Source organism: Brassica napus, chromosome C4 (assembly GCF_020379485.1).
Source record: "Brassica napus cultivar Da-Ae chromosome C4, Da-Ae, whole genome shotgun sequence".
NCBI classification, from domain to species: Eukaryota; Viridiplantae; Streptophyta; class Magnoliopsida; order Brassicales; family Brassicaceae; genus Brassica; species Brassica napus.
In genome coordinates, this window is record NC_063447.1 from 15,332,113 (window position 1) to 15,348,886 (window position 16,774).

The following is a 16,774-nucleotide window of genomic DNA, read 5'->3' on the forward strand; positions in this document are numbered from 1 at the left end:
TTTCAAAACAAAAAAAAAGACTATTTTTTTTCTTTCTTGAGTGTTATTTTTACGACAAAAACTTAAAAATAATTATTCGAGAGAATTGCCTATCTTTTTATCTCTATCTATTTTTTACTGCACGTCTATACTATACTATACAAATTTTTTTACTTACCATCGATTTAACAAACGGCATAAGTATACAAAAAAATTAGTTTGGTACTAAAAAACTTTTGCCCTTTGATGAAGTGAAAGCTTGCGTGAATAATAAACCCACGAAAAACGCTGTTTTTCTTCTTCAAAATACGTTGTTATTTTACTACCGCTTATGCGAGAAGAACTTGCGGTTGCGTAGATATAAAACGGCGGCGAGAACGGCGGCGATCGAGCAGAGCGTTCCCCAAAATATGAAAGTGGTTTGAAAGCAATACATCCCGTAACACTTTCCGTCAAAACGTCCGTCCAAGGCAGCTCTATCACGGTAAACTTTGGCGGCGAATAAACCAAAACCGAAAGAACCAATCGGAATGCTTCCGACAACGATGTTGTGGTTAACTCCAAAGTGTTTTGTCCCAAAAAGCTCGGCGGTCATTGTGACCGAGAGAGAAGTCAAAGCTCCTAAGAAGACACCGATAATCGCCGTGCTAGTGTAGAGAGCGATGTCGGAGTCAATGAGGAGGACTAGAAACGAAGCAACCATTGCTACCAATGAAACTGCCATAGAAACCGGGCTTGATGGCATGTACTTGTTCCTGTAATAATAGAGTTAGAATACATTCCGAGAAATAAGGGAAAATATTTTGTGACAAAAAAAAGAGGGAAAATATTTTGTGACAAAAAAAAGAGGGAAAATATTATAAAAATGGTGATCGATTTGTCGAAGGTTGTTCAATGAACTAGACCAACCACGTAGGTGCAACATGCAAGGAATACAACATATGTTATAATTGTCCCGGCTAGGTCAACGTAGTTGTATTATTAATGGGACAAATTATTAATGGGACAAATTATTAATGGGACGAGAGCATCATTAATGGGGGTTCTTAGAGTGAAATTTTTAGTAGAATATAAAAAACCGTCTTTTAAGTTTTAACTAAAAAAGCTAAGGTAAGAACCAATTTTTAAATATATTTCAAATATATTAGGGTGGAGTTCTTAGCTTTTAACTTTTAACTATAAAAGTTAAGAGACGGTTTCTTATATTTAAGAACCGGTCCTTAGTTTTTTTAGTTTAAAGTTAAAAGACGGTTTCTTATATTCCGCTAAGAAGATCTATCCTAAGAACCTCATTAATCATGCTTTAACTGATTAGTTTTTTTTAATTAGTACTATCTTTTTGATTAATAAAAAGGGCAACCGATAAAAGGTCAAAAGTGATTTTACCTAGAGAGGAAGTAATCAAGTAACGAAGGAAGCAAGCGGCCAAAAAACCCGAACGACGACGAGAGAGCGACCAAGGAAGTGGTCGCGGCACAGCCACGAGATTCAGCTATTTGACCAAGATTGTTCATAAACGCTAGCCCCACCGTTGGACCGAACAAATACAGACCGAAGTAAATCCAAAAATTGAGTTTCTTACATAGTTTTGTCCACTCAACCTCTTCTTTAACTCCAACTATCACCTTCTCATCAAACTGTTCTTCCTCTTCTTTATTTTGATCTTCTTCAACAGGAACTTCCAAGTCGTGTACCTTTTGTTGACTTCTTCTAGAGGATATAACCTCTTTGACTCCAACTCCAACTGGTATAGCGAGAGGAGCAAGAAGAAACAAAACAATGCCAACGAGTACTAAAACCGCAGGAACAGTGAGAAGACTCGTAGCCACAGCGTAAATCCCCGTGGCTATAGTCACAACAAACAAAACAATAAACCCCACGTTAATATCCCATGACGAAGACGACGTCGCTTTTGCTTCTCTCACCAGCATAGGAGCCGTCACGAGACAACCGACCAATGGAACGAGAGAGTTGAGCAAAAGATAGCCAGAGGCAGCTTCGCGTTGAGACGAGTAGAAGAACGTCTGAACCATGTCGGTGTAGATTTTCCCGCTCAAACCTTGATAACTCGCCGTGATCCCCACGGCAACTTGACGGTTCACCGGAAAACTGTTGATGGCTACGATGTAACAAGCCGTGTTGATCCAGCAGATACTGTTCCCCGCCAAGAAACTCAAGCCCCAGATATGGTAAAACGACAACGTGAACATCTTTTTGACGATGCAGAGATACTGGAGACCGTAGCCGGCGAAACCTAAAGAACCACCGGCGAGAAGGACGAGTGGTAAAGGAAGATAGACGGCGGCGATCCCGGAGATAAAACCGAGGACCTTTCCGGCGTCGGAGGCGAAAGAGAGGTAGTTGAGTTTGAGCTGAGAGATTGAGAGAAACTCTTTGAGCTGTGAAGAGTAAGCAGGGAAGCTCAAGTTGGTGCCGTTGATAGACTGAAGCCAGAGGATAGCGACGAGGCTAAACCACCGGAGAACGTTTGGAGACATGTTTTCTTGAGAGAGTGCTTAATTAACTCTGTTGAAAAATAGAAAATATGGAGATGATTCGTTGAGTGGATTCGAAGTCGATTTTATATTCCTAAAGGGATTTAGTGTTGTGGTAATGAGAAGGAACGTGTGGTTAGTTTCGTAATCAAGAAAAAGGAAAGAGCTAAATTAATGCATAAATTAAATGCTGATGTTGCCTGTTTTCTTTTAAAATTTTGGTTCAGTATTTACTAGTGTTTTACTTTTAAGTACATTTCTATTAAATGATTTAGTCTTCTATTTTATTTAAACCTTTTTTTTTCACTGCCAAATAATTATAATAAACATTAAATAATGATTTCACAATCGATAATTCTATTTAGCTTATGAAAATTTAGGTATTCTTTGAACTATGCTGAAGATTTACATATTTCTTTCACTAATAAGTGTGTAATTCATATTTTCTATGACTCGAAATCTAGACTTTCTAATATAGAAACATTGATGAACTCAAACCACCGGACTAAAATGATTTCCACAAGAACTTTTATTCTTACCGTCTAAAAATTAATTATGATTTAGTAAAGTTGTTAGATGGTAAAATAAATTAACTAACTACGATAGTAATAAATTTCACAAACTCACAAAGACCACTAATCTTTTATATATGGCATTCTTAAGTTATGTTACTTAGTACTTACGTACACCGGTATGGCGGTATATAAGTACATGACAACAGAAGTACGTATAAGAAACTTCGTATAAATATAACTAGTGATGGAGCGAGTTTCCTGACGTATCAGAATTATGTGTTTTCATCAAAGTAAAATGTTTACATAGAACGTTTCTATCATACCGGCAACCAACTCTTCATGTCTTTTTTATATCATCCCATGAGAAGAAACATATACTTTTGTGTGAGAATTAGATCACACCACAGTTTGCTAACCTAGTTTAAAAAGAGAGGAAATATACATTCGGGAAAGATGTTAGTACATGATCAAGTCAATATGTACATTAACATTATCGATGTCAATAAAATATTAAAAACTCACATATTGTTTATTAAATTTCTGAAGTGTAGCACACCAACATTTTTAACTCTGTCCGAACATGAAGAAATTGTGAAGCCCCTTCTTTGAGAATGCAACCAACCAAAGAATCTCGCAAACATCAAATACAAAACGATGTATTCAACCTTTGCAGAAGCCTTAACATAACATGATGCTTATATTAGGTAGATTTCCAGGAAATCAATGAATATCCGAGAGAAACAGACAGTAGCCCCTCATAAGTACCTTCTAGCATCTAAACAAGAGACTCATAATCCGCGTATGTCCTTTGAGTTCTAGCTAGAGAAAAATCTACAAAAATATTTTAGACGCTACTTTTAACATAATATAACACCTTTAAGGCTGCTTGATATAGTGTATACGATGAACTGATGAGATTCATGAGATCTGGCTGAGCCATAGTCGTGAGATATGGGCCAATGCAAAGGTATATCTCTAACATCTCTCTACATTTCAGACTGGAATCTACAAGGATAGAGGAGACTTGCAAGTAAACTTGTTTCATCTAATAATTTGATAACATCAAACAATTTCCAAACCAAATTATTCACTCTTTGATATCTCAAAAATTCAGCATGTCTAAAATACTAACATATATGATTCATACAGACGCTATATCTAAATTCAATATGGATAATGACACGATGATACTAGAAAAACTTAGAACATGATTATCCTAAATCTCCTCTTAGAACACCATTAACGGGACTGCTTAGAGGGGTGCTTAATATTTTTTAAATTAAAAAAAAAAAGAAAAATTCCATAATTAAGAAGCGTCGATGCTTAATTAAGCCCATTAAGCATCGGTGCTATTGGACACGCGTCTCTCTCTCAGCGCTCCTTTCTCTGTCTCTGTCTCTCTCTCGACGAACTCGAGAGCAATCTTTATCCGTTTCTTCATCTTCTTCCCGACGAAAATCTATTCATCTTCGCCAACCGGAGATCGATCCTGTTCGACTTCGTCAATCACCGAATCACTGGCTCCTCCGTGCTCCTCCCTCTCTTTTATTTCTGCTTCTGCTTCCAAGTCTAATTCTTTTGATTCAGATTGATAATAGTTTCCAGATTCTCATATAGTTGGCGATCAGGTACATCGTTGATGATTGGGTCATCATGTATGCTGATTTTGTTACTTTTACTCGTTTGATTGGAACGTAGAGAGATATGTATGGTGTTTATGTGGAATCATAGTTTCTCTTCTGTGTTGAATTGATCTTTGATTTTACTTAGCAAATGAGAATCTGACTTTTTCTGCTGATAATGTTAAAGCTTTAACTTGTTTGAACCTTGAAACGTTGTGAGAACATAAAAGAGAGAACTTTGATTTTTCATCTTGATGTATTATTGTTATCTTGTGGTGAAGGTTATAATGCCTTCAGGACAAGGACAGTGTTAAGTGCGAGTGTCCTCCAGGATTCAAAGGAGACGGTTTTAAGAAGTGTGAAGGTTAGACTCTCTTTTTTTTTTTGTCAAACTTGTATTTACAATACTTCTTAGTCGTTGTTGATTTAAGCATTTCAGTGCTTCTTTTGACAGACATCAACGAGTGCAAAGAGAGGAAAGCCTGTCAGTGCCCGGAATGTAGCTGCAAGAATACTTGGGGAAGCTATGAGTGCTCTTGTAGCGGGTTCACAAGTGAGATCAGCGTGGGCTGCCGTTTGGCTTATAATGTTATCATTGGGACTTGCAGCCGGTGGGGCGTACCTCGTTTACAAATATAGATTAAGGGTGAGCTTTTCTCCTCCATTTTCTCTCCCTTGTGGTAAAATCCCAAGATTAATCTTTTTGTTTTTGTTTTGTGGCCTGAGATGTGTATTAAAACATTGTCATGTGTCCTTGGTTTCACAACAATACATGGACTCAGAGATCAGAGCAATAATGGCACAGTACATGCCACTGGACAGCCAACCCGAGGTTCCAAACCACGTGAATGATGAACGTGCCTGAGTGAGCGGAATGATGATCCATCTATTTATTCCTCGTTAAGGGCTCAAGGTGACATGTTCTTTTAACCGTTTTGGCCCTTGATGCCTCTGTATCTCTGTAACTCTTTTACTAAATAGTGTGTTTGCTAAAACTTGATGTCTTTTACTTTAAATGGCTTATACTTTTTTTACTCGTATGTCTTTTACTTATGTTCATGGGACTTATGTAATAGGAAAAACTTGATTTAGCTTTGGAGATTTAGAAAAGAAAGATGATAGAATCTAAAGTTCAGTTTGTTGGTTTTTTTTTCCAAGATTAGTCCTCCTTGCAAACATTAAGCACCTTGCAAACATTAAGCACCTTGCATTGGAGGTGCAAAATATAGAAGTTTCTTAATCAAATGCTTAACACATATTTAATACTAAAAAAATGATTAAGCACCCCATTAAGGGTGCTATGGATAATGTTGCTCTTAGGGTCTCTTGTGATTTATTTAATAGTATTAAGTAATAAATGTGAGGATAAGAAACCTAATCAAGAGACCCCAAAATTTAGTGTCTCCATTGCAAGTCTCTTATTTTTCGGTTCTTAAAAAAAATAAATTTAAAAGATAATTTTTTTATTAAATAAAACATAAATTTAAATATAAAACTTAAAAACAAAGATTAATAAAAATACAATAAAAATAGAAAGATGCATCCGAGATCAATTGTTGTCTTCATCACGTCCAAATTTTCGTCATATATGTTTAATTAGATCAGCTTTGAGTTGTTGATGCATTTGTCTATCACGAATTCTAGTTCGAACACCCATCAAATTGGCGATATTTGTAGGCATATCTGTAGAATACGTGAGATCGACATGTGAACTTCCAGTGTCTTCTCCTTCTTGGAACTCTGAAATATCAAATTGAGTGTAGCCATCTCGTTCGTCTTCTACTATCATATTGTGGAGTATGACACATGCTCTCATAATCTTCCCAATTTTGACTTTATCCCAAAAAAGTGCCGGATTTTTAACTACGGCAAAGCGAGCTTGCAAGACTCTGAAAGCGCGCTCGACATCTTTGCGGACAGCTTCTTGCCGTTAAGCAAATAAAACTGCTTTCGGTCCTTGTGGTATTGGAATAGATTGGATAAAAATTGCCCCTTTTAGATAAATACCATCGGTGAGATAGTAAACCATATGATACTCTCTTCCATTGACGAAATAAGTGACTTGCGGAGCTTGACCGTTTATTATGTCATCAAAAACAGGTGAGCGATCGAGAACATTGATATCATTTAAGGTACCTGGAGGTCCAAAAAACGCATGCCATATCCAGAGATCGTATGATGCAACCACCTCTAAAACGATTGTCGGTTTACCCGAACCACGATAATATTTCCCTTTCCAATCGGTGGAACAATTCTTCCACTCCCAATGCATACAATCGATGTGTCCTATCATCCCGGAAAATCCACGATACTCTCCAATATCAAGTAGACGTTGAAGGTCAGCCGGTGTTGGTCTTCTTAGGTACTCATCGCCAAATAAATTTATTATTCCTTCCACAAAATTTTCGACACATAACCGAGTTGTAGTTTCACCGAGCCAGAGGTATTCGTCGACCGTATCAGCCGCAGTACCATACGCCAAGACACGAATGGCTGCAGTACACTTTTGGAGGGGAGAGAGACTCATCCTTCCGAGACCATCTTTCTTTTGCCAAAAGTATTGAATTTCGTTCGAGAGTCGATCAACAATGTGCATGAACAATGACTTGTTCATTCTAAAACGTCATCGGAAGAAATTTTCAGGATACGTTGGAGTTTCACTGAAATAATCAATCCATAAACGAATATGCCCTTCTTCACGATTTCTTTCGATATAAGCTCGTTTTTTTCTTTGTTTCCTTGCTTCTTCTTGATTACCAACGGTTAAATTCTCTAAAGTTTGATCAACATATTGATCAAAATATTGATCAAATGTATCATCAAGTGATTCTTCAAAAGGGTTTTGAGAAGAAGATGCCATATTTGTGATCCAAAAGAGAAATTAAGCTTGAATAAAGATAATGAGAAATAAAAAGAAGAGAAGATGATATTGTTTTTGAAGATGATTAATAATCTTCGTTTTATAAGAGTAGAAGAGAAGATGGTATATTGTTTTTGATTCTTTCGTTTGGTGAGAATGAGAGGAGATGACTCGTTTTCGGTGAGAAGGAGAGAAGATGATATTGTGTTTGATTGTTATGTTTGGTGAGAATTAGAGAACAAGAGAATGCGAACTATATATAAAACTTGGTTCACAAGACAACAAAAGTTTTACAAATCCGTGACACAACACAAGATAAAAAGTTAAACACAAGACACAAGACAACAAGACAAGATAAAAAGTTTTACAAATCCGTGACTGATACCCAAGACACAAGACAACCAGACAACAAAAGTTTTGGCCCGTGATACACAATGCCACACTCGTCTTGGCCCGTGACTGATACACAAGACAACAAAAGTTTCACACTCCATGAACTGACACAAGACAAGAATACAACGTCACACTATTCTTGGCCCGTGACTCCGTGAATCTACAATGCCACACTCGTCTTGACCTGAAAACAACACAAGAGATAACATGAGACAGTGAAAATAACACAATGCAATAACATTTATATCCGATCTTAGCTAACAAGAAAATTAACACAATGCCATAACAAGAACAACAGACTTTAACTACACAGCTTCATCTTCAGAACAAGAACAACAAATCTAAGCAGTTCAAGACACACCTAAACAGAACAAGACATACTTAAACTAATTAGACATCAGCTCATCAACGAGCTTCTTCTTCAGAGCTTCTTCATAATCTGCTAAGGGTCCTTGCTTTCCAATGAGACTGTCAAGGAGCTTAATCTTCGACAGCCTCTCCTTCATATCCAAGTTTTGCTTCTTAATGCTCCACACAGTCTTAAAATCAGACAGCTCCACGGGCTTTTTACCACGACATTTTGCAGCCTTAACACCCGGAGGGCGAGTGGTGCCTTCATCATCTAGAGCACTGTCAGTTTCATTTCCTTTAGAGCTTGCAGACTGTGAACCTTCCTCACACTTCCTCTTTTTGGAGCTTCCATCATGTCTAGCTGTTGAGAGATCACACCACTTCTGGTCATTTCTAAGCTCCTTCCAAGCATGTTCAAGGGTGAACTTCTTTTTGTCGTTATTAAAGAAGATTTCGTGGGCAAGTTTGAGAACATAATTCTCACTTTGCCCACTACTCTTCTGTCTCGTTGCTGCCTCATAAGCACCACAAAACTTACACACTAAGTCATTCATCTTGTGCCACCTCTGCTTACAGTGAGTAGCCTCTCTTTTTTCACACCCAGCCAGCTTCGGACTAGCATTGAAGTACGTTGCAATTCTTTTCCAGAAGGCAACAGACTTTTGCTCATTCCCAACAACCGGATCTTTGCTCGTGTTTAACCACGAGCTGATCAGCACCACATCATCTGTTGGTGTCCAAGTCCTTCTTTCTTTGCGCACTGGAGGACCCTCTTGTTCGCAGTGTGCAGCTTCTTCAATAATATCTTCCCCTAAACGACACACTCTCTTGTTGACTATTAAGAAGGTCAACAAAGTTTGGTGGCTGCATATATGGATTGTAATCCATATCCGAAATTGTGAAGAAGAGATATAGAAAAGGAGAAAGACAGAGTAGACAATGTCTTGGATCTGGAAGAGAAGAACACAATTTGTAATGTGTTCAAGAAGGAGAAGAAGGACAAAGTTTATAGAAGGAAGACGCATTCAACTCAACCAACCAACCTTCCTCTACATTAAACTCTACAAAATATTATATGGAAGACATAAAGTATAAACTCTGCTATATCTTTATGGAAGACAGAAAGTATAAACACAGTTTTACTTCCACAACCAATTCGAGTTGACATAAAACTAAGTCATTAACCACAGTTAAGCATCTATTTCAACCTAACCAGACGAGATTCAGAATCAATTCTTCTACCTAACTCATTAATCACAATAAATGTATTCAAACCAGCCGAGAGTAGACACAATTCAAACCAGAATCCTACAAACATTGATACAGATCAAAGGTTGAAGCAAAGAGAAACAAAGAGAAACACAAACCAAAATGAATCAGAACTTAGTAATATATCAACACACAATCCTGTTATGCAATTCGTTCCAGACCACAATCAATTCTTCTACCTAACTAATTAATCACCATGAATTTATTTCAAACCAGACGAGATCAGACACAATTCAGACAAGAATCCTACAAACATTGATCAAAGGTAGAAGATGTACCTGTAGTGTAATTGTTCCGTGACCTTCTTTGAAGAAGCTTCATGCCTCTGGATCCGACCATCTAGAGAAACAAATGCAGAGACAAACCAAAATGAATCAGAACTGATCGATATATCAACACACAATCCTCTAATGCAATTCGTTCCAGACCACAATCCTATTAACATCTAACAGATCAAACATCTAACACAAGAAGCCATCATCTGTTGAATCAAAGACATATACATAAACAAACACAAGAGACTTCTTATGTTGAATCCAAGACAGAGACATAAACAAAGACAAGATACGCATGCAACACAACAAACGAATCAAAATAACAAAGAAGGTTTCAAACTTTAAAGGACAAATACATAGCCTTACCTTTGGATTTGATTTCGTCGAGGTGAGCCGTCGAGGAGAGCCGTGGAGGAGAGCCAGAGAGACATGGAGGCGTCGACGAGATCGAGAGAGACGAGGAGTCGTCGAGGAGATCGAGAGAGAGACGCGGAGGCGTCGACGCGATCGAGAGAGACGAGGAGTCCTCGAGGAGATCGAGAGAGAGAGAGAGACGGAGGCGTCAACGCGATCGAGAGAGACGAGGAGTCGTCAAGGAGATCAAGAGAGAGACGGAGGCGTCGAGGAGAGCGACAGAAATGACGATTCAACCGCTAGAAACACCGGCTTATTCCGTCGACGACTCCTCATCGGTTGATTCCGTCGCGAGGAGGTCATCGCCGAGGAGAGATCACCAGATGCCTTCGGAGTCGTCGAGGAGACACGAGAGAAAGAGAGAGGAAGTTTCGGTGGAGAGCGAGAGAGAGGGTTGATATTATGACACGTGTGCACAACAAACGTCTCTTGTGTGCCTTCATTAAGCTACGTATCCTGTTTACTTAAGCAATTTTTATTTTATTTTAATTCTAAAAAGACAGGATATGCAGTTCAAGAGTCCGCGATAACAATGCTCTTATAAACTGCAACGTCTGGTACTTATTTTTCGTTTTCATATAAAGTTGTACCTTCGACTATATATTATTATATTAGAATAACATATCAATACATAAATGCACCATTTGAATTTCAAAATCAACATTATTGGAAACACTTACAACAAAACACATATTGTGACAAAACATATATGTTTATTTGTAGGGAATAAATATGACGTTCTAATTAAACGCTAAATTTTCTATTTTTCACAATGATAAGTTACATTCAACTACTATTTAATTAAAGTCTAACCAATTAATGAGTACGGTCGCAAAATAATTCGAATTCCTGATATAAAATAAAACTCACTAATTCACAATTGGCATATAAATATGTACTAAAACAATATAATGTTCACAACTAAATTAAAAATCGTGATTGATACTTTCATTCTGTTTCACGTTTCATGATAAAAGAAGTAGCGTTAATTAATGTCCTTGTTTCTAGGAAACGCGCACCATGACACATGTTTAGGATCAAAACTGACTCTCCCGTCATTGACCTAATTTCTTGCGTATTGTGCAATTTGTTCTTTTATTTCGACGTAGAAATTGTAGATTGGACCGACTCGTCCGTCATTGAAAATTTTCTTGCCTATTTGTCATCTTGCCCTATGTTTTGGTCTTTTGGACGACGTGAGAATGGTAGCTCAGGAAGAAATGATGTTTAAAAACACAGCAAAAGAAAGAAGTCGTAGCTCGTTGGTTGATATCCAGCTGTGTGTTCTTCATCAGACAATTTCCAATAATTTCATACCGACACCAACTCCAGTGGTACTCCAGTTGCCAATTCGGCTTACCTTCAAGTTCAGCCCTTTTTAAAGACTTCTAACACGTTTATTTTATTCAAATTAAACATTTAGAACATTAGAGATTCTTTTAAAAAAAATTGATCAGGAAGGCTTTTTCTTTTTAACATCTCTATTAATTTACCTTTTTATAAATAAAACTTTAAATTTATAGAACAATAGTGAAAAATATTCACATACATAATACTGTGAGTCGTCTGTGACTATGATAAAGAATAAAGAATGGAAACAAACAACCATACACAGAAACTAAGAGCACCATTATCACTAGCACTTCTAATGGTAGCTTAATCATTTTTTTACTAATCAATGTGTGTTAAGCACTTTATTTAAGAAACCTCTATTTTTTTTGCCTCCAATGCAAGTTGCTTATTTTGGGATTCTTAAAAAAAATATTAAACATTATTTCATTTAAGATAAATTTTATTTATTATATAAGACATATTAAAAGGATAACATTTAAAACATAGAATTTTTTTTAAAAACATAAAAACTTAGATTAGTAAAATAATCAAGAATAATTTCAAAGAAACATCTGAGCTCAATTGTTGTCTTCATCACATCCAAATTTACGCCATACATGTTCAACCAAATCAGCTTTCAATTGTTCATGCATTTGTCTATCACGAATTCTAGTTCGAACACCCATCATATTGGTGATATTTGTAGGGATATCTGTAGAATACGTGAAATCGACATGTGAACTTCCGTTGTCTTCTCCTTGTTGGAACTCGGAAACATCAAATTGAGTGTATCCATCTCGTTCGTCTTCTACTATCATATTATGAAGTATGATACATGCTCTCATAATCTTACCAATTTTGACTTTATCTCAAAAAAATGCTGATTTTTTAACGATGGCAAAGGATTAAAATCCATTTCCACAGTGAAAGAGGAGATAAATAACAGATAGGAATCTCTTGGAGATGGAAGAGAAGGTAGGAGTTATAAAGATGGAAGAGATATCACACTTCTTTTACATATAGCATTCAACAACTAACAACAAACAGTTTCGAGTTGACATGTATCTAACTTATATTAATTACCATTTCACAACAATTATCAAAGACAGAGCAAATCATTAATTTTCGACAATTCAATTCATTATCAAACACAAAGCAATTCATTTAACTCTCTTCCTCAACCATAACCAATCCTTTATTCATTTCAACACATCAAAGAGACAATCAATTCTATTTATTACACGGGTTTATAACCAACAGAGCAAAACATTAACTCCCTAACTCAACCATAACATCAAAGAGACAATCAATTCTATTAAAAGAAGCATAACGTTTACCTATATTGACGATCCTTCCTCATTTGCCTTGACCCATGCATATGCACTCCTCTGCTTTGACTATCATGCGTCATTTGCCTTGATCCATGCAGCTCAACAGAGAAACAAACAGAAGCAAATCACAAATGAGAGCCAAAAAAGCAAACACATACGCACTAACCTAACATCATCTAATCAATACAGACAAGAACAACAATCAATTCATTTGAGACCACAGTCCTAAAAACACACACTCAATATCATAAACGACAAACAAATAATTTGACAATCTATTCATTTGAGACCACAGTCCTAACATCATCTAATCAATACAAACAAGAACAAACATTCAATCCATTTCAAAAATAAACACAAGAGACAGAGACATATGTTTACCTTTTTGCAGTTGTAGTCATCTTCTTCAACGAACCTTCGTGTCTGTTGATCCTTCCATCTTAAGAAATACAGACATAACAAATTAAAATTAATCACAAGTAGCCGACACAACAAACAAATCAAATAACAAAGAGAGAGAGAGGTACAAGTTCTCACCGTCTATGAGATCCACCGAAGGAGAGGACAGAGGCGAAGTCTTCATCGTCGGGGGAGATGAGGAGACAGAGGCGGAGTCTTCATCGTCGGGGGAAGATCATGAGACAGAGGCGGGCTCTTCATCATCGGGGGAAGATCACAAGAGAAACGGGGAGTCATCGAGGGAGAGAAAGAGAGAAGCGGAGTCGTCAAGGGAGAGAATCAAGGAAGGCAAAGCCGCCGAGGAAGAGAAAGAGAGAAGCGGATTGGTCGAGGTTTCACCAACACGAGGCGGAGTCGTCGAGGGAGAGAATCGAGGAAGACGGAGCCGCCGAGGAAGAGAAAGAGAGAAGCGGATTTGTCGACTTTAACGGAGAGCGACGCGGAGTCGTCGACGATCCAATCGACAAACGAGTCGCCGAGGGAGAGAGAGAATCAAGTGGAGTCGTCGAGGGAGAGAATGAGGAAACCGAGTCGTCAAGGGAGAGAAGGACGCGTCTAATGACACGTGTCTCATTAGAAGCGTTGTTTGTGCCGCTTAATTAAGCAGTGTCTCTTCGCTTATTACATTATTTCTTTTTTTTTAATCCGAAAATTATTAAATACCACCCCCTCCCCCCCAAGCTCATGCATTAATCGTGCTCTAAAGAGTAAGATAGACTCAAAAGCACTGCATCTACATTTAGAAGCATAATACTTCTTATTTTGATCAACAGAAGCATCATATTTCAAACCATCTTTCTTAGGAGAGAATCTAAACTTGTGTGGAGTATAGGCAATCAAAACTACATTATGTTAAAGTCCACCTTTTCTCTAAGACGAATGAGATGTTTAAGCGGAAAATGACCCAGCTGATTCCATGTCACCTAGAATTCTCTCCAGTCACACATAATAAGTCGTTGCTTAATTGGAACAAACATTTCAGAATGAATATGGTCCATTTGAAATCAGTTTATGTATATTTCTTAACCAGGGTGTTTCTATGTTTGTTTTGTGCTTTCTAATTATAATTCAAAATGTTAAAGTGTTTGATCATGTTTTGACATGATCATAGCGAAATATGCAAAAAATCAACTGATGCTGTCCAAATACTTTACTCGGTAATATATTATCAATTATGTTATTCTTAAGAATATCATCACCTATCTTCATTGAAAATAATTTAGTCGTAAACGCACACCTCTTTGTTTATTTGTCAAGACAAATCATCATATCTATTAATATAAAAGCTTTATTCTCTTCTCCTCTTGCCACCTAATAAAATAGGGGTAGGAGAGCATTACACGTGTCCCATCGTTTTGATCTAACCTGTCCGATTTTTTTTGGTTTGGTCCATTGATCCATATTGATTCATATTTGGGCTTTTGGTGCCTGAGGCCCGTAACATTGTGACGTCGACAGAATCATCCGGATGAAATGCCGTGTTTCCTCCATTAGGTTTAACGCGAGATCGTCGTCACAACTCTAAAGCTCATGGCTATTCGTTTGCGCAGTAGAGATCTTTCATCTTCTTCCTAACAGTACCAGTAACCGATTATCCTCATAAAAACCTCCATTAATCGACATCCACGATCTATATTCAATACGGCTCTTGAGACTGCGAGCCGATTCCGTTTGACTATAAAAGGTATGAATTTCTGCATTTACAATCATCTCTCATCTATTCTAAAGTTAAAAAGCAAACCAAAAATTCTGAGTTATGGCTAACGCTTTGGTTTTCTTCTCTGATCTACATACTGGCCGCTCTTCCTCCACCGTCCAAGTTCGCCTGCTCCATTTCTTGGAGGCCAGGAGTTACGCTGTGGTGGAGATTACATGGGAGTCGACATGCTCCTCCTTGATTCTCAGGTTATATATTTAGCTCCGCCTTTAGTTTTGGTTTCACCAGTTAAATGATAGATAGATTTCACACTGAGTTCTTTTTCAGCTTCTGGTGATTGCTGTGTAAATATTTGATGTTCATACACTTTCACCATCTGAATAAATCACCGGTGCAATGTTTTACACATCTCCGCTTCCTTAAATTTAGATTATGTTAAGTATTTGATGTTCATACACTTGAATTCCATGTTTGATCAACTCCACCGTAGAAGCTTTCTTTTATAATTTTGTTAATTTTGATGCTTCATTTGTTAATTTATTCTGTGTTTATTTCTTTGTATTGAGGCGACAATGATGCCGGCGAATGTGAGTGTCAACCGGCTTGCACTACACCGGCCTAATCTGAAAGCGGTTTCGGTCTACCCCCTAACCGATTTTGATGTCACCTGGTGTGATCATGATTACCGTCTGTTAGACTCTTCCTTATTAATCCGGTTTAGCGACTCAACCTCTTTCAATGAGGTCACTGAACCGGCTGTTCCGATACCTCATGAGTCATTCCGCTTCCTTAACCACAGTGGGATGCTTGGTCTTGCGGACTCTAACAATCAGCTTCCAGGTAATGCTTCTCATATCATCTCCTCTGACTACTGAATTGGAAATATGATACACTTTTCCACGAACCTTATTAGGGAGATTACTGCTGTCAAGATTATTGTTACTGACCCTCCTCAAGACAAGAATCGTGTCATGGCAACGATCAAGATGGAGAAGTAAGTTTTTGAGTTTTGTTATGTCCACAACTATTTAGACTTAATAACTACATTTTTCTAACTGTTCTGATTTCGAATGATATCAGTGACGCATCTGTGACCATGAGCCTCTTTGACGCTCAGGCTGTTAAGATCCATAATCAACTCGAGAAGATGGGAGGTGATCCAAGGGTTGTCGTTATAACCCGCGTGAACCCGAGAATGGTGGGAGGTAAGCAACCAGTTTGACACATACATGGCCAGTTTTATAATGATGTCAAGATTGTTTAAGCATTATTCATAACGAATGATAGTCAGTCGAATAGGTGACAGGATAGTAGAAGTTGAGATCATGACTGGAACAAAGGTAGGAAAACATGTATTGATCCCTCGGATACAGCTTACCCCTCTCGATACTTTGCATCCTGTCACATTTAATCGACGTCAATATCCACTGCGGCTATGTTATACGATGACAATCAACAAAAGTCAAGGACAAAGTCTCAAACAAGCTGCTTTATATCTCCCTAGGAAGGTCTTCACTCGCAGCCAGTTGTACGTTGCGTTATCTCGAGTGACATCACGAGAGGGTCTTAAGATACTAGACGATAGCTCTGACTCAGATGGTGCTGATGGAGTAACCAATATAGTCTACAAGGAGATCTTCCAGGGCCTCCAAGACACAAAGGTTAGCATTTTACTAGTTTGGTTGGTATGCTATTTCTGAAACGTTATGTTCTCAATTACTGATATCATCACTATCATCGCAGGGAAAGAAGCCAATGTGGTCTAGAACAATTATGGAGTTCGACCAAGACAACGTTATTATCTTTTCTGAGCATCATTTTA

General features: G+C 37.7%; 2 protein-coding genes and 1 long non-coding RNA gene across 3 annotated transcripts; 1 reads left to right on the forward strand and 2 right to left on the reverse strand.

The window, feature by feature from the left end:
- LOC106424922 (protein NUCLEAR FUSION DEFECTIVE 4-like) lies at positions 1-2,930 on the reverse strand. Its single transcript, XM_013865670.3, has 2 exons — positions 1,366-2,930; positions 1-734 (listed from the first exon to the last, which is right to left on the reverse strand). Exons 1-2 carry the CDS (start codon positions 2,475-2,477, stop codon positions 302-304), a joined length of 1,545 nt encoding a protein of 514 aa, XP_013721124.1. The 5' UTR covers positions 2,478-2,930; the 3' UTR covers positions 1-301.
- A 1,397-nt stretch (positions 2,931-4,327) lies between these two features.
- On the forward strand, positions 4,328-5,644 carry LOC106424944. Its single transcript, XR_002660361.2, has 4 exons — positions 4,328-4,617; positions 4,893-4,975; positions 5,066-5,257; positions 5,394-5,644. It is a non-coding gene; the product is annotated as an uncharacterized LOC106424944 (long non-coding RNA).
- Positions 5,645-8,250: 2,606 nt separating this feature from the next.
- Positions 8,251-13,419, reverse strand: LOC106424923 (glutathione S-transferase T3-like). The gene is made up of 4 exons (XM_013865671.1): positions 13,364-13,419; positions 13,218-13,275; positions 9,763-9,823; positions 8,251-9,026 (listed from the first exon to the last, which is right to left on the reverse strand). The coding sequence occupies exons 1-4, from the start codon at positions 13,417-13,419 to the stop codon at positions 8,251-8,253; spliced, it is 951 nt and encodes a 316-aa protein (XP_013721125.1).
- Positions 13,420-16,774: the final 3,355 nt, after the last annotated feature.